This window comes from Podarcis pityusensis, assembly GCF_964106645.2.
Source record: "Podarcis pityusensis genome assembly, chromosome: 4".
Lineage (NCBI taxonomy): Eukaryota > Metazoa > Chordata > Lepidosauria > Squamata > Lacertidae > Podarcis > Podarcis pityusensis.
Genome location: NC_138027.1, coordinates 14,615,588 through 14,641,947, shown reverse-complemented (window position 1 = coordinate 14,641,947; position 26,360 = coordinate 14,615,588). Strand labels below are relative to the sequence as shown.

The 26,360-nt window shown below is 45.8% G+C and overlaps 1 protein-coding gene across 1 annotated transcript in view; it reads right to left on the bottom strand.

Annotated features, from left to right (window-relative positions):
• Window positions 1-26,360, bottom strand: part of TYR (tyrosinase) — a 62,694-nt gene that overhangs the window by 6,304 nt on the left and 30,030 nt on the right. Inside the window, exons 3-4 of the mRNA XM_081002178.1 lie at window positions 11,454-11,601; window positions 3,913-4,094 (exon numbers count right to left, since the gene is read on the bottom strand). Coding sequence (XP_080858304.1) covers window positions 3,913-4,094; window positions 11,454-11,601 — 330 coding nt within the window. The remainder of the gene's footprint in view (window positions 1-3,912; window positions 4,095-11,453; window positions 11,602-26,360) is intronic.

Sequence of the window (26,360 nt, the reverse complement as noted above, 5' to 3'; positions counted from 1 at the left end):
CAAAGCTAGTTAGCAGGAGGGAAACAATGAAAAAATTCCTCACAAGCTGATCAAAAGAGAATATCAAAGTGCAAAATTCTCTATTTGAACTAGATGCCAAGTCAACGTGTCAGACCCCTCCTTTGAATATGGTATCGTGTGATCAAGACCTACTCTGGGCTGCCCAAGTGAAACTTCATGTGAAATCTTTGGAACAATGCAGGCTGATATATGAGCAGTAGTGCCCTCTGATTCCACACCAGACCTCTTCAACCTGGTGCCCTCCATATGTTTTGAACTCACACTGACTGGGGCTGATGGGAATAGGAGTCCAAAACTTCTGGCGGGCAGATTTTTTTCACATGTAATAATCAGATAGTGGGTACAGCTTGAGTAGATCATACGCTCTGTGCACAGAGAAGTCCAGGATCAATTCTTGCCGTCCCCAGTTAAAGTATCTCAGGTAGCATGACAGAGAGAGACCTCTCTCTGCCTAAGACCCTGTAGAGCTGCTTTGAGTCAGAGTAGACAACAGTAGGCTGGACTCATCAATGGCCTGGCTCAATATAACACAGCTTCATTTGCCTTATGGAAGGAACTAGCTATAGCTCAGTGGTAAGACATCCTTTTTGGTATGCAGATGGTTCAGTCCTCAGCATCTTCCACTAAGGATGAGAAGGCCCTCTACCTGAAACTTTGCAGAGTTGCCACCAGTCCGTATCTTCTTTGGTAGCCAAGTAGCCAAGTAGTATTGTCTTCCATGAACACAGTCTTAACAGTGAGTCCATAAGTGACTGTGGAGGCCAATTCTGGATCCATACATCCTTCCACAGTAGGCACATAGATTTCCAGGTGGGTGTTGATCATGGTGAGGGTTTGCCAAATGTTCTCGTTTCTCCTTTTTGCCCTGAGTTCATGCTTCTTCAAAATTCATGACACCTTTGGTAAAGGCTGTTCTCCAAATGGAGTGCTTGCAGGCCAGTGTTTCCAGTTATCAATGCTTATAACACTTTTTTTATAAAAGATTTACCTTGAAGAGTTTTAAACCTCTTTTGTTGTCCATCACAACAGCATGAAGCAGGAACTAGGCACACGTTGCGCTGCCGCTTTTATACTTCCCCCCACAATCCCCCTTCAAAATGATTGGGCAATAGCTCTGGGTAATTGTGGTGCCACCCGGAGTAAGGGTGATAGCTCCACCCACGCCAGGGTGGGGGGTGGGGAACCAGTTTGAGAGCCTGCCCGCAACCAGGACCATCTATTAAGATGATCCCATTTCTTGCCTAATGAAATGGGGTGACATTTTCCAGAGTGATAAGTGATCTTTCTGACAGCATGTCTGTGTGGTGGCATTGACGGAGGGAGTTGTGTGTGTGTGTGTGTGTGTGTGTGTGTGTGTGTAGGGAGGGGGCTCGATTTAAACATTAGCGCCGCTAAAATCATTCTGCTGCCGTTGGCCTATGATTAGTGCTCTCTTGGCTCCCGGCTGAATTTCCAACCAAACATCAAACAAATTGCGCACAGTTTTTGGAAACGGCGGGTGGGGCGATGGGTAGCGCTCTCTGCTCTTATCGGTTTGCTTTGAGAAAAATAAACCAAACAAGCAAACAGCCCAAATGCCAAATGCCCCTAAAGGGGGCCAGTGCTGAGACAATGGAGAGACGCCTTTTCAGATGGAGTCATTTGATCAGGAACAGGCTGCCGATTCATGCTCTCCCCTCCTAGCGATTTCTGGGGAGGCAATTCTTTGCTCCAACGTGACATGATAGTATCGTGCATTCATATGTGTGTGTGTTTTTCATAATTATTATTTTAATCATAGAAGTGGGTCCCCCAATTCAGAGTGGGACTGGAGGATTGTGGAGCCTGGGTCTAACAAGCCTTTCCCCTTCTCCCTGGCCCCGAATTTCTGTTCTTCCCCCTCCCCTGAAGCTATTTGCTGCAGCTTCCCTCCTGGTATCCCGAGTAAGTGAAAGCTGCTCTATTGTGTGTTTTATGGCACACTAAAAAGACAGGGCAGCAGGCACTATGGGAAGGAGCGCTAGAGAGCAGTGTGGCTGGGTTTATTTACTTTGCTTCAAAGATTTGGAAGCCTCGCTGACTAATCCAGGCTTAAACACCAGCCCACAAAATCGCTTGCAGGCTAGTCACTTTTACCAATTTTCTAAGGGCTGTCAAAGGTAGGATTGAGAGCTCCATGCCCCTTGCAGAAGCCTGGTGCATTTTTATGCTTGGTGTGGACGAAGAGGCCTTGCTTCCTCCCTTTATGTTGGTTGCAGAGGAAGGACAGGACGTTTCATCTCTCCTCCACCTGTCTGGTCACTTGCCTGCAGGGAATTCTTTAAAACCTTGTGGGTATCAGGTGAATGCTTAAATACAAGTCTAGACTAACGCACAGTTTCTCTCATCGGCTTTATTTTTTAGGTAAAAAAAGGTAAAGGTAAAGGACGCCTGGACAGTTGTGTCCAGTCAAAGGTGACTATGGGGTTGTAACGCTCATCTCGCTTTCAGGCCGAGGGAGCCAGTGTTTGTCCATAGACAGCTTTCCAAGTCATGTGGCCAGCATGATTAAAACTGCTACTGGCACACAGAGGGCTGTGACAAGTGCCAGAGCGCACAGAAATTCCGTTTACCTTCCCACCGCAGTGCTACCTATTTATCTACTCGTACTGGCATGCTTTTGAACTGCTAGGTTGGCAGGAGCTGGGACAGAGCAACGGGAGCTCAATCCGTTGCGGGGATTCGAACCGCCCACCTTCTGATGGGCAAGCCCAAGAGGCTCAGTGGTTTAGACCACAGCGCCACCCGCATCCCATGTTTATAGTATGATGCTGGAGAAGGTTTATCCTGCTGTATTTTGATGGGGTAGCCAACGGGATGTTCTCTTGATGTTGCGGGACTATAACTGCCTTCATCACTGACCACTGACCATGCTAGCTAGGATTGATGGGAGATGGGAGTTCAGCGTAAGAGCGTAAGAAGGGCCTGCTGGATCAAGCCAATGCCTCATCTGGTCCAGCATCCTGTTCTCACAGTGGCCAACCAGATGCCCGTGGGAAACCAATAAGCAGGGTCCAAGGACAAGAGCCCTCTCCCCTCCTGTGGCTTCCAGCAACTAGTATTCAGAAGCATTACTGCCTCTGAGTATGGAGCATAGACGTCATGGCTAGTAGCCATTGATAGCTTCATCCTCCATGAGAAAAACATCTGAAGAACGTCATCTTGGCGTCCTCTTGGGGTAAGCTTTGATCATGATTGTGTTTTACATTGCATTTTATTGTTTTTCCCCCAATGTCTGCTCTGGAAGCATAAAAGTGTGGTAAAGGTAAAGGTAAGGGACCGCTGACTGTTAGGTCCAGTCGTGGCCGACTCTGGGGTTGTGGCGCTCATCTCGCTTTATTGGCCGAGGGAGCCAGTGTACAGCTTCCGGGTCATGTGGCCAGCATAACTAAGCCGCTTCTGGCGAACCAGAGCAGCACATGTAAATGCCGTTTATCTTCCCGCCGGAGTGGTACCTATTTATCTACTTGCACTTTGACGTGCCTTCAAACTGCTAGGTTGGCAGGAGCTGGGACCGAGCAACGGGAGCTAACCCAGTCACGGGGATTTGAACCGCCGACCTTCCAATCGGCAAACCCAAGGCTCAGTGGTTTAGCGCCACTTGTGCCCCATAAAAGGGTGGTATATAATTCTAAATATTTTTTAAAAAAAGTGTATGGAAAAATTAACACCCACCCAGATTTTAGGTCTTATTTGAGCGCCAAGTCTCAATAGCTTGCTCCTCCAGATTGTCCTAGCATGCAGGGACACCACAATCTAGTATCTCAATTCATGGTATTGTCACATGGCCTCCACCACATCTTTTGATCTGGCTTTACCAAAAGTACTTACAGTCAGAAAACAAAGGCAACTGCCTCAAGATGTCTATGTTACCTGGCTCTACTAGATATTCATAGTCGTATCCCAGATCTCTTGAAGAAATGAAGAATTCCCCGTTCCGGTAGAGAGGAATGAAGGGGACCATGTAAGATTCACGGTTATGTCCAATAGGGGCATTGGCTGCCGGGTAAACCTCACGCAGGGGCTGGTGTCTTCTGAGCCACTGCTCGAAAATGCTGTGAAAGGAAACACTCATATCAGTATTGTAACACCAAGGGCAGTTTCATTTTTAAGGCAAGAAGGAACAAAGTGAGCCTCCGTAAGTATTGAATTCCATAACCTCGGTGCCACCACAGAAAAAGGCCCCGCCTTCTTTCAGAGTAACTCTACATGAACATTTGCTTCCGCGCTTTGACAGCATAGCAGAGCAGTCTCGTCTTATTATGTACAGCTACACCTGTATGTTTTTGTAAGTGAGCACTACAGGACTTGTTATGTGGTGCTCATTGTGTTGCGTTACATATACAAGTTGGATGTTTGAAGTGTATGGTTAGTTTGGCAATGATTGTGTTGGTGCTTATGTTATTGATGTTGGTCATTCCAATCTTAAAATCCTCAACAGGTGCAAATATTATCGTATTTATCCTTAACACAAACATGAAACCCCACAATTATTGTATATACGTGTAAATATTTTAAGACGGTCCGTCCTTGTTGAGAGGCCTGAATATTTTTTCCAGTGGCGTCTGTGCCCGCTCATGGTAGCATGTCAATGTGCCCTGCCAGTTTTCTCTAAGTCTTGTACAGAACAGTGCATGGCATGAAAGACAGAAAAAAAGATCAGCGACGGGGAGAGAGAGGATGCATTCTGAGACTGGATGTCAGTTGCAGAGCTCGTCCAGATCAATGTTTTGCAGAAATCGTTCTCCATCCTCTCAGAGGATGAGCAACAAGGAGGGTGGCACAGATTTCTCGAGTCCAAGAGAGGCCAAAATTAACCTTTTCAAAATAAAAACATGAATCACGTACCCGGCAGTACATGAAGGGCAGTCAGCAGTTTGCTATGTAATTATGCTGAAAGCAATCAGGGCCAGAGATCTTACATTGCTGAAATTCACCTTAGCCAAAAGAGCACCTGTTCCCAGCTTAGGAGTCCAAAAGTTGATGGTGGTTATAATTCATCAGTATTTTCGCCCGTCTCGCTGTAATGTTTCTTTGTGCTCTCAGCTTTAATAATCAAAATTGAATTCTGCAACAATCAATGTGCATCCAGCATGTTGTTAATTGCCCTTTATTACACACACACAGAGAGAGAGACACAGACGCTGCTTCTGCTAGCCACTGATATGGGGTGACCGACTTTATTTTCACCACAGCCTTGTGAGGTAGGCTAGGCTCAGGCAGCGACTGGCTCAAGGTCACCCAGTGAACTTCATGGCTGCTCAAGGATCTGAACCCAGAACTCCCCTGTTAGAATTCCTGCTCCATGATTGCAGTCATGGGATTGTTGTCTTTCACATGACGCTGTATGTTTTGACTCCACAAAGTGGGAAGTGACGGAGACAGGATGTTTGTGTTACTGTGTTCCGTGAAGTGGGACTATTGTCCTTTGTTCTTTTTCTCTTTGCTGTCTGATGCTAGAGAGAGAGGGAGCCATGTTGCAGTGCTCCGCGTGTGTTTATATGTAAATAAAGCAGATTAGCCAAAAAGCTGAGCTGCTGAGGTCTGTTATGCATGATGCGCAAACTCTGCAGATCCTTGAGTGTGCCGGTGTCGGTTGGCATCGGTTGCCGTGATGTTCGGGCTGAAGAAAGCTTTTGAAACTCCCGAACGATCAACCAGGAGGGAGAGAACATGCCAGTCGGGCATGTGTCTCTGCCAGGGTCCTACTCAAGTGTAGGCTGAACTCCTGACATCCCCAGCCAGAGTACAACATGCTAACATACCCTCCAACATTCCTCAAATGAAAGTGGGTACATTTCTCACCCCCCTGCCAACTGACCCTCCTCGACCCCCTTTTTTTGTTGTACCCCCCCCCAACATTTCCTATCAGAAGAAGGGCAAGTGTCAGCACCACTACAGCACACAGACACTGCCCTGAGAAAACCCCTTAATTCTGATTTTACTTTATTCTTTGGTAGATTTACAAGAAGAAAAACGCATACCATTAAATAAATTTTTTAAAAGAGGTAAGATTAGACACGAATGCACAAAGCATTTCTTTCAAAAAAATCAAGACTCCTTGCACTCCGCTTCAGATCCCCCTTTCTTCCTGCCTAGGACGGTTCTGCCCTCTGCCTGTGCCCCAGAGCTGGTGTGTCATGGGGGGCTGGGTCTCACCAGGGGCATCCTCTCGCCCGCCTCCCCTATTCTCCAACAGCCACTGCAAGCTGCCCGAGGGAGGAGGTTTAGGCAACACGATGACCATGTACATATGCAATAGACAATCTTTTACAGAATTCCTTCAAACCATAACGAGTCCAAAATGAAATCTTTAGTCTCAAAGTCTCTGAAAATCTTAAATGAAGTGAGGTACCAGACAGGAATGTATGCAAACGACTACATTATTACACGAGCATTTGATATTTTCATTTACATACATTCATTTGAAACAAGATGGGTTTGTGAAGCAATTCTGTATCCTCCCACCAAGCTGACGAAGAATTCTACGAAACAGTAGTCAATATCCGGAATCACTGTTCAGTGTTGGACATCATATTTGCTGAATACACAAAGCTTCACAGCTTGCGTTTCATCGTACAAAGTCTGGTGCCTCACTTCATTTAAGATTTTCAGAGACTTTGAGACTAAAGATTTCATTTTGGACTTGTTATGGTTTGAAAGAATTCTGTAAAAGATTGTCTATTGCATATGTACATGGTCATCGTGTTGCCTAGACATTGCTGACGTTCTCTTTGCAACACAAGGGGTTGTTTGTTACTTACAAGGGAGGAGGTTGGCAGCACAGCCATGGAAAAGCCATGGAGAGGCGCTGGGGTGCTCCCTTGCAGCCGCTACTGCTGCTCGGGACAAGTGCTGGCTTATTATTTATTAAATTTATATTCCACCCTATACTTATCCTCCCCCCCGAGCTTGGCAGCTGTGCTGGCATGGAAAACAGGGACATTCCGGGATCAGATTAAAAACTGGGATGGCTTTTGTAATTCTGGAACTGTCCCTTTGCCAGCTTACTGTTTCCATGACTATCAGCTGTGCATATGGCCTCTTTCTCTCTTTGGCAATCACTCGTAGCCGAGTAAGATTGTCTTCCATAAACAGGGTTTTAACAATGAGTCCGTAAGTGACTGTGGAGACCAATTCTGGATCCATACGTCCTTCCACAGTGGGGACATTGGTTTCTGGGAGGGAGTTGATCCCGGTGTGGATTCGCCAGGCGTGCCTTCCTCTTAGCACTGTTCTCCCTTGCATCCTGAGTTTGAGTGTCTTCAAAGCCCATGACACCTTTGGTAAGAGGCTGTTCTCCAACTGGAGTGCTCACAGGCCAGTGTTTCCCAGTTGTCGGTGTTTATAGAGTGGTACCTCGGGTTAAGTACTTAATTCGTTCCGGAGGTCCGTACTTGACCTGAAACTGTTCTTAACCTGAAGCACCACTTTAACTAATGGGGCCTCCTGCTGCTGCCACACTGCCGGAGCACAATTTCTGTTCTCATCCTGAAGCAAAGTTCTTAACCCGAGGTACTATTTCTGGGTTAGCAGAGTCTGTAACCTGAAGCGTATGTAACCTGAAGCGTATGTAACCCAAGGTACCACTGTACTACATTTTTTTAGATCTGCCTTGAGACAGTCTTTAAACTTCTTTTGTTGACCATCAGCATTACACTTTCCATTTTTAAGTTCGGAGTAGAGTAGTTGTTTTGCAAGACGATCATCAGGCATCCGCACAACATGACCAGTCCAACGAAGTTGATGTTGGAGAATCATTGCTTTGACACTGGTGATCTTTGAAGAAGCAAAGATCGCATGCGATGTAGTGCTGACCTTGTAGGGTGACACTTTAAATGTACGGTGCAAATGGGGTCTGACTCCCCTCCCCTTGTAGTTACCCCTCCCATGAATTCAAAACTAAATAGCGCTCTTCATGTAAAATACAGGCTGATTTGGGCCCCGAGCTGACGAACCTTTCAGGCAACTAAGGTTTTTATTTTCTAAAAAATAGAATAAAATATGAAAACAGATTTTACTGTAACTGTGGGCGGAAGGCCAACGGTAATGGCCACCTCTTGACCTGCCTTTGTCTTGCAGATCTACTGTGGATTTGAGCCACAGCTCACGCAGCTCGACAGCATATCATTTAGAGCAAATTTTGGCACTGGAGGGGGAGGCGAGGGCTGCAAACAGTTGAGGCTCGCTGTGCGAATACCGAGCGATCAAGGTAATAATCATCATAATACTTGGCATGAACGCAGGGCCTTTAAAAAAAAATAATACATCCTGAATTGCAGCATGAATATTAATCAATCAATCTGCATGCTAAAAGCGGATCGCCCCACAGGAAGAGGGGAGTTTTTCATTATGCCCTGGGTACAGGAAGGTGATAGATTCAGAAGCCGTAGGAGCAATGGGTGGCTTGTCTCCATAATGGCAGCACAGCATCACCCCCGTTGTGTTAGGGCTCTATAGGAACGCCCGCACTTCCTACCTCCCTCAAAATATTGGCACCAAAATATTGGTTATTATAGTTTAATCACCCTTTTGCCGTTTGGACAGCCTCAATTGGATCAAAGAAAGCACTTCTTTACACAGCGCATAGTTAAACTATGGAACTCCTTGCCACAGGAAGTTGTGATGACCAGCGGCTTGGAAGAGGATTAGACAAATTAGTGGAGGATAAGGCTATTGATGCCTAAGATGGCTACACTCTGTCTCCGCAGCTGGAGGTAGACATGCTTCTGACTACCAGATGCCAGAAGGGAGAGGAGGGAGGTTCTGCGTTCAAATCCTGCTTGCAGGTTTCTCACAGAGAAGTGCAAGAACAGAATGGGCCACTCGCCTGATCCAGCGGGCCCTTCTTGTGCTTATGAACGCTCTCTTCTCCGCTGACAAAGGTTACTTACAAGAGGAGAGGGCCAGGGACACCAAGCTATGGTCTGTGGTTGGGGTAAGGAACCAGGCCACTGCAGGGCAGTGTATTTTCTTCGTTCTGCTTCTTTAATCTCAGTCTCCTTGTATTTGTATTGTTACTTTGCACTGTACCTCTAAACTCAACCTCATTGTTATTAGCATCACCTGGAGACGGCTTTATATGTTTCTCAAAAAATATTGTTAGTAGCAGTGACTACATTACTACATGAGCACTGTTAGACAGCATTTGATATTTTCATTCACATATATTCATATATTGACTTTATGAAACAATTCTATATCCTCGAAACAGCAGTCAATATCTGGAATCTCTGTTAAGTGTTGGGCATTATATTTGCTGAATACACAAAGCTTCACAGCTTATCTTTCGTCGTACAAAGTTTGGTACCTGGCTTCATTTAAAGACTTTCAGAGACTTTGAGTCTAAGATTTCATTTTGAACTTGTTATTGTTTGAAGGAATTCTATAAAGATTGTTTATTACATATGTATATGGTCATCGTGTTGCCTAAACATTGTTGACATTCTCTTTTGCAACACAGGGGTTTGTTTGGATACTTATAAAGTTCAGCTAAGCAGCCCCGGGGAATCCAAAGAACAGAAAGGAATGGTACCTCAGTGGTACCTCAGGTTAAGTACTTAATTCGTTCCGGAGGTCCGTACTTAACCTGAAACTGTTCTTAACCTGAAGCACCACTTTAGCTAATGGGGCCTCCCACTGCTGCTGCGCCACCGGAGCATGATTTCTGTTCTCATCCTGAAGCAAAGTTCTTAACCTGAAGCACTATTTCTGGGTTAGCAGAGTCTGTAACCTGAAGCGTCTGTAACCTGAAGCGTATGTAACCCGAGGTACCACTGTACAGAACAGTTGAGATTCCCGCATCTACAGTTCCAGGACCCCGTGAGTGCGAAGGATGATACTGAAGGACCAAAACATTGTTGTCAGTTTGGCATGAAAGAACAGCAAGACATCTGTAGGTCCTTCCGTGCCAAACAGTTCCCTTGTTTCCATCAATGTTTCTCTGTGCCTGCTCTGACATCACGTGTGCTGATTAGCCCCACCTGCTGGCACTGATGTATATAGCACATACAGCACAGCTGTATTTACAAAACTTCGCTCCTTGAAGGTGTTGGCACTGCAGATGCCAACATCTGAGGATGGGAGTAAATGGTTGTGTGGCTTTGGGGGGGGGGGGGATCAGCCAGGGCACTCCTGCTTCCTGCTCATCTTTCCTTAGAAAAAGTACGCCGTTCACCCAAATGGGGCTTATTATGTATACCAGCAGATACTCCCATAGTTGCCACATCTAAGAAAGCACATTTTCATGCAGTGCGTAAACTGTGGCACTTGCTCCCGCAGGAAGCAGTGATGCCCACCAACTTGGATGGCTTCCAAAGAAGAGCAGGCGGATTCATGGAGGATGAGGAGGCCATCAATGGCTACTATAATAATAATAATAAATAATATTTTTATTTATTTATACCCCGCCCTTCCTGGTTCAAAAACCAGGCTCAGAGCAGCTAACAACAAATTTAAAACACTTAATTGTAAAAGCAGCATAAAATACAGTATAAAAACATGAATAACAATAAAATTCAAAATTCGAAATTCAGAAATCAATTTAGGGGAAATAAGCATTAGATAATCCCCAGGGCTAGCTGGTTGAATTGGTCAGCAAGAAGACCAGGGGAGAATTAGCTGTGGGGTCTCAGTGGGTAATCTTCATAAAAGGGGAGGGGGAGGGAAGAGAAGGGAAATAAAAGATCAGGCTGAATTCAAATTAAAGGCCAGGCAGAATAGCTCTGTCTTACAGACCCAATAGAAGGAGGTTAAATCCTGCAGGGCCCTAGTCTCATGGGACAGAGCATTCCACCAGGTTGGAGCCATCACTGAAAAGGCCCTGGCCTTGGTGGAGGATACTAGCCATAATGGCTATGTTCCACCCCCTGGTATGCCTCTAAATACCAGTTGATGGCAACTGCAAGAGGGCAGAGGGCTGCTGAGCTCATACCCAGCTTGCAGGCTCTCCACAGACATCTGGTTGGCCACTGTGAGAACAGGATGCCGGACTAGATGGGCCATTCTCATCTTAAGTTCTTTGGGCTGGAAATCTCTTGCCTGGGAGCCAAATATAACCCTGTAATTTTCCTATTTGGCTCTCAGAACCTGCCCCAAACCCTCTCCTCTGCCTCCATCCCCCTCAAAGCTGCATCTCTGCATGATCCTGTAGTGCCTCCATGGGGTGTTTCAGCTGACAGCATCTTTGAACTCTGTCGATGGCTCTTGCTTGTCCAGATGGCGACTAGAGGGATGTGTGTACTTGTGGGTGGAAACCAAAGGTAAAATTTACATAGCCCCACCCACTTTCCCCTCTGGTCCCTCCCACCACTGGCTTGTGGGCCCTGGAAGATGTGCGCCAGAATGAAATGCAGCTTTCATATTTGCCTGCACTCATGGAAGGCATCACCCTTACCAGGAAGCTTCCTCCCTACCTGTCAACGAAGGCGTGGTGCAGTATGAAGATGGGATCATTAGCTGAGCCTTGCACCTGGGACATGGAGCCATTCATGTAGATGTGCAGGGCATTATGCAGGCTGCTTTGGGACACGTTCGAGATGGCGGTGCTTGGATTCGCAAAGCCTGTAGGGAGGAGAGGAAACAGAGCAGCAAATGGCAATTATAATTTTTTGCAATAGACATTGTGTTCATTGCAATACACGTTGAATAGGGATGCTTTTAATGTTTGATGTTTTATCGTGTTTTTAATATTCTGTTGGGAGCTGCTCAGAGCGGCTGGGGAAACCCAGCCAGATGGGTGGGGTATAAATAAATAAATTATTACTATTATTATTGGGTTACAGCAAGTGGTCCTACTCAGAGTAGACCCATCGAACCTAGGTTCACTCTGCCCATTAACTTAAGTGGGTCTAGCATTGGCTACCATCCAATGCACTCTTCCTATCCATACATTCCCATATGCTTAGATCAACACCAGAGGTTTAACTCTATGGGTCCCTGGCCTGTTCCCTGAAGTCTGGTGGGTGACCATGAGAATTGAGGACTTTGTCATCCCAGCACTCAAACTGTGGCCTAGTTTATCCAATGAGGTCACCTGCACGCCTTAATTGCTTAAGCCAGTGTGGTGCAGTGGTTAAGAGCAGTGGACTTGTAATCTGGTGAACCGGATTCGCTTCCCCGCTCCTCCACATGCAGCTGCTGGGTGACCTTGGGTTAGTCACACTTCTCTGAAGTCTCTCAGCCTCACCCACCTCACAGAGTGTTTTTTTGTGGGAGAGGAAGGGAAAGGAGAATGTTGGCCGCTTTGAGACTCCGCTTTGAGCTAGTAGTGATAAAGCCGGATATCAAATCCAAACCTTCTTCTTACTACTCACTGTCTGGTAAGTTGCAGTATTGGTGGTGATGGTATCTCAGCCAAGTGCCGCTGTCCAGATGGGAGGCCACTGAAGATATCTGCTGGGGGCTTGGGTAGCCAGATTTTTTTTTTTACTGTGGATGCCTAGCCTTTGCCAGACGTCACCACCCACTGCCTTACCTCCGACTCTCTGGCGTCGTGACAGCGACTGGGCCAGAGCCTGAGCCATGGGGCCTCTGTTGGGGCCTGCTGTGGCTGTGGCCATGCTTCTGAGGCACGTCTACGGCCATGGTGGCCCCACCAGAGGCCCACAGTGGAGGAGGAGGCCCCGGCTCACTTGCCGCCATGCACCAGGCATGGCATGACGTCATGACATGTGTGCTCTCTATTGGGCACCCACAGTCTGGAGCCCAAGTTGGCACCTCTGTGGGAGCAATGGATGCAGCATCCATGGAAACAGAGCTCCACGACAAAGAAAGAAAGTCAGGACGTCCTTGTCAGAAAATAAACAAACCCCCAGCTTCTGATAAGTCTCCAGCTTCAGATATTTGGAGGTTATGGCCATGTGAAGACAGGGACACCAGATTTAGCTTGCATGGCTAACAGCCACCGGCAGAGCCATCCTCCATGCCGTAATTCATTATATACCATGCAAAGAAGGAGCCTTTGGTTTTGTCCATCCTGCCTCTCAGACAAGCTCACCAGGTCCTGGAAAAAAGCACATGGAGGGGTGTAGGTGGCAGAAGGTGAGGAGGAGGTGGCTGCTTGCTTTGGCATGTCCCTGAGGGTGGAAATCATCAAAACAGACCTTGCGTCAAGCCCAGTGATTTGTACAGGTTAATAACTGTGCAAACACTTTCTGGACCAGTTGGCATTTCTGAGCAGTTTTTTTAAAAGCAGCCTAAGACTGCCAGCGAGAATAGAATTTCAGTCATCAATGGGAACTTGGCATAAATCTGAAATCTGCAGTAATTGACTATTTAATATTCTTTTTATGGGAGAACGGCTTTACATAACTTTTGGTATTAACAACTAATGAGGCATGATTTGCTTTAGAACATGACTGTTCCCCTCATTTGGCCCATCCGTGTCGCTCATGAGTTTACTCATGTGTATTAAGAAGCACAGTCATGGATCGTTGTGACAGCATAAAACAATGCATTAACAATGCTGAACACAAGAGCAACTGGCACATTTTATTTTATTTCTTGGTTGAATAAACAAATGTCTATCCCATCCTTCCTCCCAAAGAAGTCCAGGGCAAGAACAACAACAAATAGCAGGAAAACGATACAGTGTGAAATAAAATAGAATACAAACAGTTGCATATCCTTGAAGCTAATAATTTCAAGGTTGCCAGGAACAGTCTCTTTCAGTCATCAAATGCCCGGGTGAACAGGGATGCCTTTAAATTCCTCCTGAATGTTAATAATGAGGAAGACAGGAACACCTCACAGGGAGGGCATTCCAGAGACAGGGAACCACCACCAAGAAGGCCCTGCACACCATTTTTACAAACAAAGAGACTTAGGACAAATCAGGCCCCTTGAGGGGATGCCATCTGTAAGGAAAAGGTTGTGGGTCTGAGGTGGGAGGGAAATCAACAGTCAGGACCGCAGAATGAACCAGGAGGCAGGAGCAAGGAGCAAGACAGAAGCTTATTCAGTTATTTTGTCTGAAGGACAAGCAAAAACACATGAGGAATCCAAGACCAAAGGCCTGCCAAAGATGTCAAATGGAACAGGAAGCCATTTAAAACCCTTTCCTTCCCATGAGGTTCCAGTGGATGGACTGGGCAGTCTGGATGGGCAGATCCAGTTCTACATATCTGCCAATCCAGAGAGGACAATGACAGCAGGATTTGCCACACTTCCCCTGCAGGGCTGGTGTGTGAGTCACTAGCCCTGCTACCCCTCAAATCCTTCCCAAAGTGCCCCTCACCCGGAGAGATACTTGATGACAAAGGATGTAGGTACCTGATAAAGAATGATAGAAACAGAGGGCTGATGACAGGCTGAGTACTTTTTCTTCACATGTAGCCTGAAAAAATATATGTTTTCTGTGCAACTCTTGCATTGTGCTCAGCCTGTGTCTTAACAAACGTGTCCCCAATCCTTTGGCATTTCAGTGATTTCAGCTATCTCCCTGCTCCTTATTATCTCACCATATCCAATTCATTTTCAACAGAAATTGCTGGATACCCTGGAACCAAATTGCGCCACCCATTGCAAGCTTGCAGAATGGTTTATACTAAGCCAAGGGCTTAACAAATCGTGTGCGTGTGTGTATGTGTTTTACCTCCACTTCTGCGATTTTCACTTGTTACTGAACACACGGTACATGGCATATGATTTCAGAATGAGCACCCTGGGTATTAATTAGTCTGGGTTACTAAAGGGGTCACGGGAAAAGCCCAGTACATCAGTCTTCGCCTGCATTGATTTTTGCTTGCTGTCTAAACATCCGTGACCCTGTGTCACCAAAGACATGAAAGCCTGTCTCTTGAAGCTGGTTCTTTTTCTAAACACCAGGGGCTGATTTGAACAGGGACATTATTATTACTACTACAGTATTGCGACATCCAGCAAGGATGCAACATCTTCATTCAGATACATTGCTCTCTCCCCATCCCCACTGGATTGAATTCACACATTCAGCTGCCATTCACCGAATGCCTGCCTTCTAACATTGAAAGGGCTCTCACAAAGAAGATGGAGAAAACCTGTTCTCTCCTGGTGCAGAGGGCAGGATTAGAACCCAAGGGTCAAAATTAGGGGGGGGGGGTGTTCAATGGCTGATCTCCGCCTGACACCCTTGAGAGCCACTTCAAATCACGGTCAGTCAAGGATCTGACTCAGATCACAGACACACGATATATTGAGGACACTATGATACAACTTAGACAGCATCTTAAAAAGCAGAGACATCACCTTGCCGACAAAGGTCCGTATAGTTAAAGCTATGGTTTTCCCAGTAGTGATGTATGGAAATGAGAGCTGGACCATAAAGAAGGCTGATCACTGAAGAATTGATGTTTTTGAATTATGGTGCTGGAGGAGACTCTTGAGAGTCCCATGGACTGCAAGAAGATCAAACGCATCCATTCTGAAGGAAATCAGCCCTGAGTGCTCACTGGAAGGACAGATCCTGAAGCTGAGGCTCTAATACTTTGGCCACCTCATGAGAAGAGCAGACTCCCTGGAAAAGACCCTGATGTTGGGAAAGATGGAGGGCACAAGGAGACAGGGACGACAGAGGACGAGATGGTTGGATAGTGTTCTCGAAGCTACCAGCATGAGTTTGACCAAACTGTGGGAGGCAGGGGAAGACAGGAGTGCCTGGCGTGCTCTGGTCTATGGGGTCATGAAGAGTCGGATGCGACTAAAAGATTAAACAACAGCAATGATACAACTTTAAACAGTTATGACTTCCTGCAAAGAATTTAGTTTGTTAAGGGCGCTGAGAGTTGTTAGAGCTATGATTCTCAGAGTCTTTTAACAATCCCTCTTCTAATGAAACTCAGGGAATTGCAGGGAAGAAGAAGAAGAAGAGGAGGAGGAGGAGGAGGAGGAGGAGGAGGAGTTTGGATTTGATATCCCGCTTAATCACTACCCAAAGGAGTCTCAAAGCGGCTAACAATCTCCTTTCCCTTCCTCCCCCACAACAAACACTCTGTGAGGTGGGTGAGGCTGAGAGACGTCAAAGAAGTGTGACTGGCCCAAGGTCACCCAGCAGCTGCATGTGGAGGAGCGGGGACGCGAACCCAGTTCACCAGATTATGAGTCCACTGCTCTTAACCACTACACCACACTGGCTCTCGGAGGGGAATTGGGCTGTCCCAATCAAAATGCAGCTCCCTGCAGAACCACCAGCTTGTGAGGGTGATGGGGGAATGACAAAGACATTGTGCACATGATGTCAGGAAGAGCAGCAGCCAGGAGGGCTTTGCGAAGCTGGAAAGAAGGGTCTTGGACTCCATCGGAGCATCACACCGCCCTTCCTATATTTTTTTTTAATGCTAATTTTTATTGAGTTTCCTTTTTATAACACTTAAACACATCCTCATTATCCACTTAACTTCTTTTGCTCTTACGAGCTTTCGACTTCCCTCCCTCCCTCCTCTTGGTTTTCAGAGTTAATCTTTATATCATAGCATTTGTACATTTTCCAATTTATGTTTCACTCCTTCAAAATATCCCAATTATTAAATAAATATAAAAAGGTAAGAACAGTTATCATTATGAGTCTTCTTACAACCCTGCTAGTGTTGTTTAATTGCTTACAATGGTCCTTCAAATATTGTATAAATTTACTCCAATCTTTTTGGAGCGCTTGGTCTCTCTGGTTCTAAATTCTTCCCGTCAGTTTCGCCCGTTTTGCAAAGTCCATCATCTTCATCTGCCACTCGTTTTTGTTGGTATTTCTTGTTGTTTCCATTTTTGGGCTAAAAGAATTCTTGCTGCAGTTGTTGCATACATAAATCATTTTTTATCTCCCTTTGGTATCTCTTCCCCCACAATTCCCAGTAAAAATGATTCCGGTTTTTAAACAAAAGTATTTCTATACATTTTCTTTTGCTGTTTATATATCATTTCCCAGTAAGCTTTCACTTCTCTACAAGTCCACCACATGTGATAAAAACTCCCTTCTTTTTCTTTACATTTCCAGCACTCTTTAGTTCTTGTCCTAGACATTTTAGCAAGTTGGGTTGGTGTTAAATACCACCTGTACATCATTTTCATCACATTTTCTTTTAGTGCACTGCATGCAGTAAAGTTAATACCTTCATTCCACAGCCTTTCCCAAGATTCTAACAGAATATTATTCCAAAATCTTTAGCCCACTGTATCATTACCGCTTTAACTTCTTCATCTTCAGTATGTCATTCCAATAATGTACATTTTTGATAATATATTTCTCTTATCATCCAATAAATCTATCTCCAGCCTGGATCTAGTTGTTTCACACCACCCTTCCTAAGCCGGGCAGAAGCTTCTGACAGGACGCTGAAGCCCTCCTGCCTCCTGTGCTTTTGGGACATCAAAGGTGTTATGTGCTGAAGTTCTCATCCTGGGCCAGCAGGGGGATACTGTAGATAATTATGCAAATAAGGGATTGAAAGTGACGTTCAGTGATTGGATAGTTTTAGAAAATTGTTACAGTTACCTTGTACTGGAACTCTATATAAGCAGGCTGACTGAACCTTTGAGTTCAGTTCAGTTCTGGCCTGTGAATAAACAAGAGCTGCTTGAAGAATCGCTGTGTCGTCTGATATGTTCACACACAACTTAACAGAAGGGGGGCTACCCCCAAAATATAGGGGGTGCCAAAAGGGCTCGGCCTCTAGGAGCCAGCACCCCTGGCTCCCAGAATTCTTTGTGGGAAGCCATGATTGTGTAAGGTGGGATAGGGCTTTAAATGTACTGTGTGGTTGTGACCTAAGGCAACTTCCTGTGTCCCTATCATTTCCCAAGCCTACAAAACAATGCCCCTCTTAATGCAATCTGAAAGGACCTTGGAACTTTTGTACACTGGCATCCTGTTGTGAGGTCAAAGGACCGCATGATAGATTTCAGCGCCTGAAGCTTCAGTCATGTGCTATTCTCCATAACTGCTTTTTCATCAAAGGAGGGGAGAAAAGGTTCCTGCACAATGACCCATCATGGGGCTGATGCAAAGGGGGGGGGGTTGATCCTGTGCCTTTCAGAGCAGCTCGTGCTCAGAAATCAGCAAGAGAAGCTTCTCGTGGATGTAGGTAAAAAAAAATGACCTGCACATGTCTGCACATCTCACCAGGGTCACTGGAACACAGCTTACATTGTTGGGTTGAAAAGTTGGCCAGCCAAAATGCATTGGTTCCTTCCTGAAATTTGCTTTCTCTTTCAATCCAGATTTTGCGACTTTGAGCCTACTTTGGAATCTTTTCTTCAGGAAAAAGGTGCAAAAGCTTTCTGCATTTGCTGTTAATCTTGAATTGGATCCTGCCACTCATGTAAAAGAAAAGCAAAATCCTGAAACTATACTGAGAGAGTAACTGGAATCTGCCACCTGCCTAAAAAGAAAAAAGAAAAGCTGAATTCTGCAGTCAGAATAAATTATGCAAGCAATTTGCATAACTGACTTCACTAGGTATACTTTATTCCACAATTTATTGCTATTTTGAATCATTTATTGTGCAGCTCTGTGGGTCAAATGCACCAATGCACAGAGGTCATTCTCCATGAAATGCCTTCCTTAGTTAGGGCTGCCATGCGGATGTTCCTGGATTTCTTTGCGAATTTCCCTGGTTTAGGGAAATAAAAGCAATAATGGGGCTAATGAGTTAGCATTACTCAAACTTTATCAAGGCCTGTAAGGGAAAAAAATCCTCAGATTCGGGCAGATGCAGATGCCACAATTAGAATAGGTCCAGCGAAAGGGTCTAATAAACTGGTCCATGGGGTCACGAAGAGTCGGACACGACGAAATGACTAAACAACAACAACAACAACAAACTGTCTGTTCCATCCATACAGGATCAGTTTAGATCACTGCAGCCTGAGGATGTGGACAAACTGCTTGAAGAAGTGAAATATACTCAGAGTAGAGCCATCAGTTTCATGGAGTTTATTTCAGTTTGTAATAAAAACAGTCAGTCATTGGGCTTTTCTCTGTGTTCTTCCCACCCAGGCCCCAGGCTATATATCCTTTATTCACAGTCACACCTGATAGGCTGGTTCAAACTTCCCTTCTGTAGCCGGATTGGACGGCTCCAACAGCCAATCATATTACTACATTCTAAAATCCTACCTGCCTCTTATTAGGATTTAAAGCTCCAGGCATAACAAGAAGTACGGCCGACCTCCTGCGTCCGTGACCCTTGCCCATCTTGGCTTCTTAAAATTAGCCAGATACTTTAAACCACAGAGCCTAGGACTTGCCGATCAGAAGGTCGGCGGCTCGAATCCCCGCAATGGGGTGAGCTCCCGTTGCTCAGTCCCTGCTCCTGCCAACCTAGCAGTTCGAAAGTATGCAGTGCAAGTAGATAAATAGGTACCACTCTGGCGGGAAGGTAAACGGCGTTTCCGTGCGCTGCTCTGGTTCGCCAGAAGCAGCTTAGTCATGCTGGCCACATGACCCAGAAGCTGTACGCTGGCTCCCTTGGTCAATAAAGCGAGATGAGCGCTGCAACCCCAGAGTCGGTCACGACTGGACCTAATGGTCAGGGGTCCCTTTACCCTTTACCTTTACTAGAAACCTTTGGACGATACCGTGCTGACTTCACAGTCCAGGAAATCCTGGAAACTAGTGTTAACGGAGAAGCTAACCGATCAAATAAAAATAGCAAAGGGCCTGAAATTGAAGGACACTTTTTCAATAGATTGGCACCCTTTTATTAAGTACACAGCAGCAGAGGAAAAGGCAGGTCCCCTTTAAAGAATTCTCTGGCTGGGATGATTGTATACTGCAATTAAATGTTGCCACACAACTGGCAGCACGATGTAGCGAGATTTGCCTCTCTGAGGGTGGGATCCTGCTATTTCATGGTTTTTCTTTTGTGGTTCTGTTAAAATCGGAAAAGAATACATATTTTAAAAACCTAGCCTGCTGTACGAAGGGGAAGTTCTGCATTCGTCGTCCACCTACTTTCACCTTTGGCATGTGGGCCCTGGAAGGGGATGAAGTGTTTGGGCTGAAGAAGAAAAAGTAGAAGGTTTAAAGGTTACCTTAAAGTTGGATTTCTCAGGTAGCACATTGAGGATAGAGCGGGGAGGCCTGACAGCACTTGAGATAGATTTGTGCTGAGCCATGACAGGCAGAAGGTAGGCGTCTCTTTGCAAGCGCTGAAGGGCCTGGAGCAGTCGATGTCTCTAATAGCATGCAGTCAGGCAGAGCTAAGACAGCAGGCTGTACAACTAACTGCGCCGTGTGAAGGTTTGAGGAGGACACTGATGGAGGCTGAGGTGCTTAAAAATAGGCTTCATTTGGGGGATGCATAAAGAGACCGTGCAATTTGAAGAATGTCTTAGCTAGAAGCAGAGAGGCGAGCTCAGAGGTGCCTGCCTGCCTCCTCTCTTGCTGAGCGTACGCATTTCCTCTGCCTCTGGGTCCAATACATATCACCTCCCAGAGGGAAGGGGCACCAACTCCAGGGGAACCTGGGGGCCCGGGCACCCACATTTTTGTTGTTGTGGGTGCTCAGCCCAGAGGTGGAACTAGCTGCTCTGGCACCTGGAGCGGCGCACAAGCTGTGCACCTGGGGGAAGGGCCATGGGGGCAGAGCGAGCTGCTAATGGGGGGCGGAGCGAGCCACCCATGGTGGGCTGCTTCCTGGGCAGGGGGCAGGGAACTGCACCGCTTTGCCAGCAGCCTTCCCCCCTTCCTTCTTCCTTTTGACAGCTTGGGGGAGGCTCCCCCCCCCAGGAAGCAGCCCGGGAGTGAGGGACAATGGTGCACTGCAAAACAGATGGGGCACGCCGCAGAGAAAAGAGGGGGTGGGATGGGCGAGGGGAGAGAAGAACTTCAGTAATAGTTGCAAGGTAGATATAAGAATTAAGATATATGAAGAAAAAGTTTACCATATTTTTCACTCTAAAAAAGTAAGGTGAAATGTGTGTGCGTCTTATGGAGCGAATGCAGGCTGTGCGGCTAAGCCAGAAGCCAGAACAGCAAGAGGGATCACTGCGCAGCGCTCCCTCTTGCTGTTCTAGCTTCTAGCTTAGCCGTGCAAAGCCTCTTCAGGACATGGGGAGCCTTCATCACACTACCATGTGGAGGCTTTGTGCGGCTATCCCAGAAGCCAGAACAGCGAGAGGGATCCCTGCGCAGCGCTCCCTCTTGCTGTTCTAGCTTCTGACTTAGCCCCTCAGTCCCTTCCACCACCTCCTGGAAAAGCCCCCAAGAGCAGCGCTCCCTTTAAAGAGCCACGTGGAGCGTGTGTGCGGCTCTTGGGGGCTTTTCCCCAAGGAGGGAGAAGGGCAGCCCGTCAGTGATGGAAAAGCCTGCAAGCGCTGCACACACGCTCCTCGCGGCTCGTGAAAGGGAGTGCTAGAGGCTCTGCTCAGCACTCCCTTTAAAGAATTTTTTTTCTTGCATTCCCCCTCATAAAACTAGGTGTGTTTTATGGTCAGGTGTGTCTTATGGAGCAAAAAATACAGTAATTATGATAAAAGTGTGTATTGGCAATAAGTAATATGAAATCGAAATATGAAATAGACGGGAGGTTGGGTCTTTAGTGTGAAGACCAATTTATGTTTTATCGTTTGTTAAGAAAATTATGTGTCTATGGTTATTCCTGTGTGTAATTTGGTATTTGTGTTTTCTCTTTCTTCTTTTCTTGTTGTATCAATAAATAAAATAAAAAAGAGAGAGATGTGGGGTGGGGAGCGGAGAAGGGAGTGGGGAGAAATCCAAGAGGAAAGGAAGGAGGGCGACTAGGGGGAAGATGGAAGCAACGTGAAGACGGGAGGCAGGCGAGAGGGAGGGACGAAGGGGGGTGAAGCCAGAGAAAGAAGGGGAAGGTGCGATCCAAGGCAGGGGGGCTGCGTGGAGCCTCTCTGCAGCCTCCCCCCCCCAGCTGTAGGGCGGTTGAGGAAGAGGCGGTAGGCAGGCACCTAGCGCCAGCTGCTTTACGTTACATTTCTGGACTGAACTAAAAAGTTTCATGAGCCCAATTTTTTTTTTAAAAAAAACAACCCTCATATTTTTGTCATTTTGTCAGCCCCTCACTGTTCTGTCCAGACACTGAGGTCCAGTGCTGAGGGCCTTCTGGCGGTTCCCTCGCTATGAGAAGCCAAGTTACAGGGAACCAGGCAGAGGGCCTTCTTGGTAGTGGCACCCGCCCTGTGGAACGCCCTCCCACCAGATGTCAAAGAGAAAAATAACTACTGACATTTTGGATCTAGAAGGTTTTAACAATGTATTTGGATGGCATGCATATCTGTGGTATGATAAGGTCAAAGCACATAAAGCATTTAAAAAACATATTGTCAGGAAAGCATTGTTTAATGTCTGGATAAGATACAAGGACTTATTGGAAAATAAAACCCCAAGGTGGTTGTCACTGATGGAATCAAAAGCTCTGAAAAAGCTCAATATGGAGGCCAAATGGCCGAAATATTGGGAAATTCTGGAACAAGATGGAGATAGACTGAAATTGCAGAGTTTTGAGAAATTAAAAAACAAAGTGTGAGACTGGCTTCATTTTTATCAGATAATGGAGGCATACAATTTGGACAAGAAAATTGGCTTCCAGGTGGAAAAATCAAAATTAGAAACAGAACTGTTAGAACCCAAAACTAAGATTTTGTCAAAAATGTATAACTTGCTGTTGAAATGGAATACTCAGGATGAAACGGTGAAACCTGCTATGATTAAATGGGCACAAGATGTTGGACATAACATAATGATGGCTGACTGGGAACAGTTATGGACCACAGGTATGAAGTTTACGGCATGTAATGCCTTAAGAGAGAATATTATGAAAATGATATACAGGTGGTACATGATCCCAGTCAAGCTTGCAAAAATTTATCATTTGCCTGATAATAAATGCTGGAAATGTAAAGAAACTGAAGGTACATTTTTTCACCTTTGGTGGACGTGCCCAAGGATTAAGGCTTTCTGGTAGATGATATATAATGAATTGAAAAAGGTATTTAAATATACCTTTTTGAAGAAACCAGAGGCCTTTCTCCTAGGCATAGTCGGCCAATTGGTGCCAAAGAAGGACAGAACTTTTTTTATGTACGCCACAACAGCAGCAAGAATACTCATTGCAAAGTATTGGAAGACACAAGATCTACCCACTCTGGAAGAATGGCAGATGAAGCTGATGGACTATATGGAACTGGCAGAAATGACTGGCAGAATCCGAGACCAGGGAGAAGAGTCGGTGGAAGAAGATTGGAAGAAATTCAAAGACTACCTACAGAAATATTGTAAAATTAATGAATGTTAGAATGATGTTGGATAGAAATTAAGTGGTTTCCAGCTGTAATGCTTTAAGGGAATATGAAAAATGGGTTGTTAATAGGTAAAAATCTAATGTTACTATTTTAAGACCAAAGATTAGGATAAACAAAGAGGGTAAGGATTTGCTGAACCAACAAATTGAACTGGAATACAAAAAAGGGAGGTATGAGGAGGTCCGGGAAACAAGCTAAGGAAAAATAAGTAGTGGAAAAATTGAGTGGTTTTTTAATCATTTTTATTTTGTATTTTGTATTTTTTCTTTTTTCTTTCTTCTTTTTTTGTCATTTTTATATTGTAACATTTGGAAAATCTCAATAAATATCTTATAAAAAAAAAAAGAGAGAGAAATAACTACCAAACTTTTAGAAGACATCTGAAGGCAGCCCTGTTTAGGGAAGCTTTTAATGTTTAATAGGTTATTGTATTTTAGTGTTCTGTTGGAAGCCGCCAAGAGTGGCTGGGGAAACCCAGCCAGATGCGCGGGATATAAATAAATGATGATGATGATGACACCCGGGGAGGCCCACACCCCCTGCACCCCCCTTCCTACGCCCTGCGCACAAGGTGCTGCTGAAATTTTAAAGCCCAAAGTCCACAACTGAGGTCTCTTGAACCTTCAGCTACAGCTCTCACCTACACATACCTACACAGATTCCCAACGTTTGGTAGGCCTCAAAGCATAACAATAGCACCCTCCAGTTTACCAAGCAGAAAATCACTGTAGCTTATACACCTTTCGGCTTGCGCTGCAACGAGAGATGGGTTTCAATCCTTGGGAGATAAATCTCTTAAGAGGATCAGAAAACTTAAGGGGTAATGGAAAGCTGGCACGGAAAATAAATGTGTCTGCTCCTCCACAAAAACAAAAGTTTTAAATGCAATTATTGCCTTGCCACAGCCTAAATCCCTGACTCCAAGGCAGTGGGTCAAATCTGTTTTCCATTATCTGCTGCACATGTTGATGTTATATATTATAAGCCCTATTACTTAAGTGCTGGCAGAGACAGATTGTAAGTTCTCTTTTCATACTGGGGCATTCGCCCCCGCCTGTTGTCTGTGCCACACAACCTAGAAAGCTTTAGGTTTCGATGGATTTCAAGAACGGGATAATTCACAGATCTCACTACAGGGGAGAGTGCTTTTGGAAAATGAGCTACACGGAAGCAGAGAGGCTGCAAGTTTCATTTCAATGTCAAAAAAGGAGAGGTGTTTTGAGTCCATGATGTCTGAAGGAATTGCTTTAAATGTGCACATATCCCAACCATAAGATGTCTGACTTTTTCCACTTCACTAGACAAATAGCAGCTTTGCACAGGGATTTTATATGGGAAAATAGAAACAAGTAGTAGTTATTCTTATTCTGTTATCAAAAAATGCTCGTATTTTAAAACAAGTGTACCCTATTTTATTTCTAGTAGCCAGCCTTTCTAACAAATATTCAGCTAAATTGTTGACATTTTCAAATTTGCATTTGTGTCATTTTTGTCCATTAAAAATATGAACTATTATTCCTTCAGCCTGGGCAAATGCTGTATTTGAGATTTATGACATTTGGTAGTGTATCTTCACCAGAAGGTTCCTGTGCAGGTTACCACAATCAAGTTAACCCTTCCCCATCCAGCTATGGATGGATGAATCTGTTGTTTTCGGTGCCTCTCTAGTTCTTGTTTTTCCAGTTTTAAATTCACTTCTCCACTTTTCCACATCAGTTTGTAATTATTATTGCCGCACCCCACTGAGTGGTGAGAGATTCCAGGGGTTAAAACTCTTGCCCAGAGTTTGGCTTGCTTTGGAACAAACATCAGCATTTGGGTATGTTGCTTTCACTAATGTATGTATTGTTTTGCACACTTTCCCCTTTTATAAGTGTGCCCTTTTATACACACTTTCTCTTATTCTGTACATTTTTACATACACTTTGCCCTGTTGTATCCATTTTCGTACCCGTTGCTTGGTTGGGCAACTGCATTGCAAAATTTGGGGGGAAAAACTGGCTTTCAAAGAATAATCTTTCTGGCTTACGTTTTGGTTCAAAAAGTGAAAATTAGGTAGTATCTGTCAGAGTTGCTTCCAGATCCTAGCTCACAGAGGATCACGCTAGCCAGCGATCATTAAATAAAAGTCTTTATTGAGTTACAGTTTCCATTCTCAAGCTGCTGCGTGCAACCCTACGTCTAATGGTTAGATCGGCGAAGCTCCATCTGAGTCTCCGCCCCTTGTACACCAACTTAATATCCTAGCCTTGCTCCACCTTTTCCGCCTGACTGTTCTTCTCTGGGTCCCTCTGCCCCCCGGGGTCTCTTCCTTCCGGGATTCCTCTGACGCTGACGCTGACCCCCCTGACTCTTCTCCCTCCTTTCGGCGGGCTTTAGGACCTGGCTCCCTTTCCGGGCTGCCTACTGCGCCACCTTCCTGTGCATTTGAACTTGGCGCGCGCGCCCAACCTTCCACCTTCCGTCTGACCGTTTCTTCGCTCCCCGATGGAGGTGTGGCCACTCCTGACTCGTGCCCTCCCCCCTGTTGTGAGCTGCCAGCGCTTGATCCCTGGCGCCCTTCCTCTTCCCTGCTCTCTGGCGGTGACGCTGGTCCCGATTTCCAACTGCTCCCCTCTGAGTCCCCTCTGGCTCTATCTTCCTGGGGTGTCCCCCTAGGCTCCCCCCTTGCCCTGGCCACTGGTGCTCCTTTCTGTGAATCTTCTGATTCACTGGAAAGACTCGGAGATCTCGGGTCGTCGTCATCACTCATCTTTTCTTCTGCCTCCTCCCCCTCGCTCTCTGTTTCCTCCCTTGCCCTTGCCTCTGCTCCTGAACCCCTGACATCCATCCCCCCCTCGAAGCCCCCTCTTCCCCCCTCCCCTCCTTCCGGTGCGGGATCTGGGTGCTGCCGTGTCAGGGGGACGAATGTCGGATACAGTTCGCTTCCCGTGGCGGGCCGCCATCCGAAGTCTTCCGGTTCTTCCTCCCTGCTCTCGTTGACGACGGTCACCTCCGCTTCCATCTCTGTGCCGCCGTGCTCGAAACCCGGGTCGTCCCCGAAAACGTCCATGTCCGTCTCTCCCTCGTTGCCTTCTGGA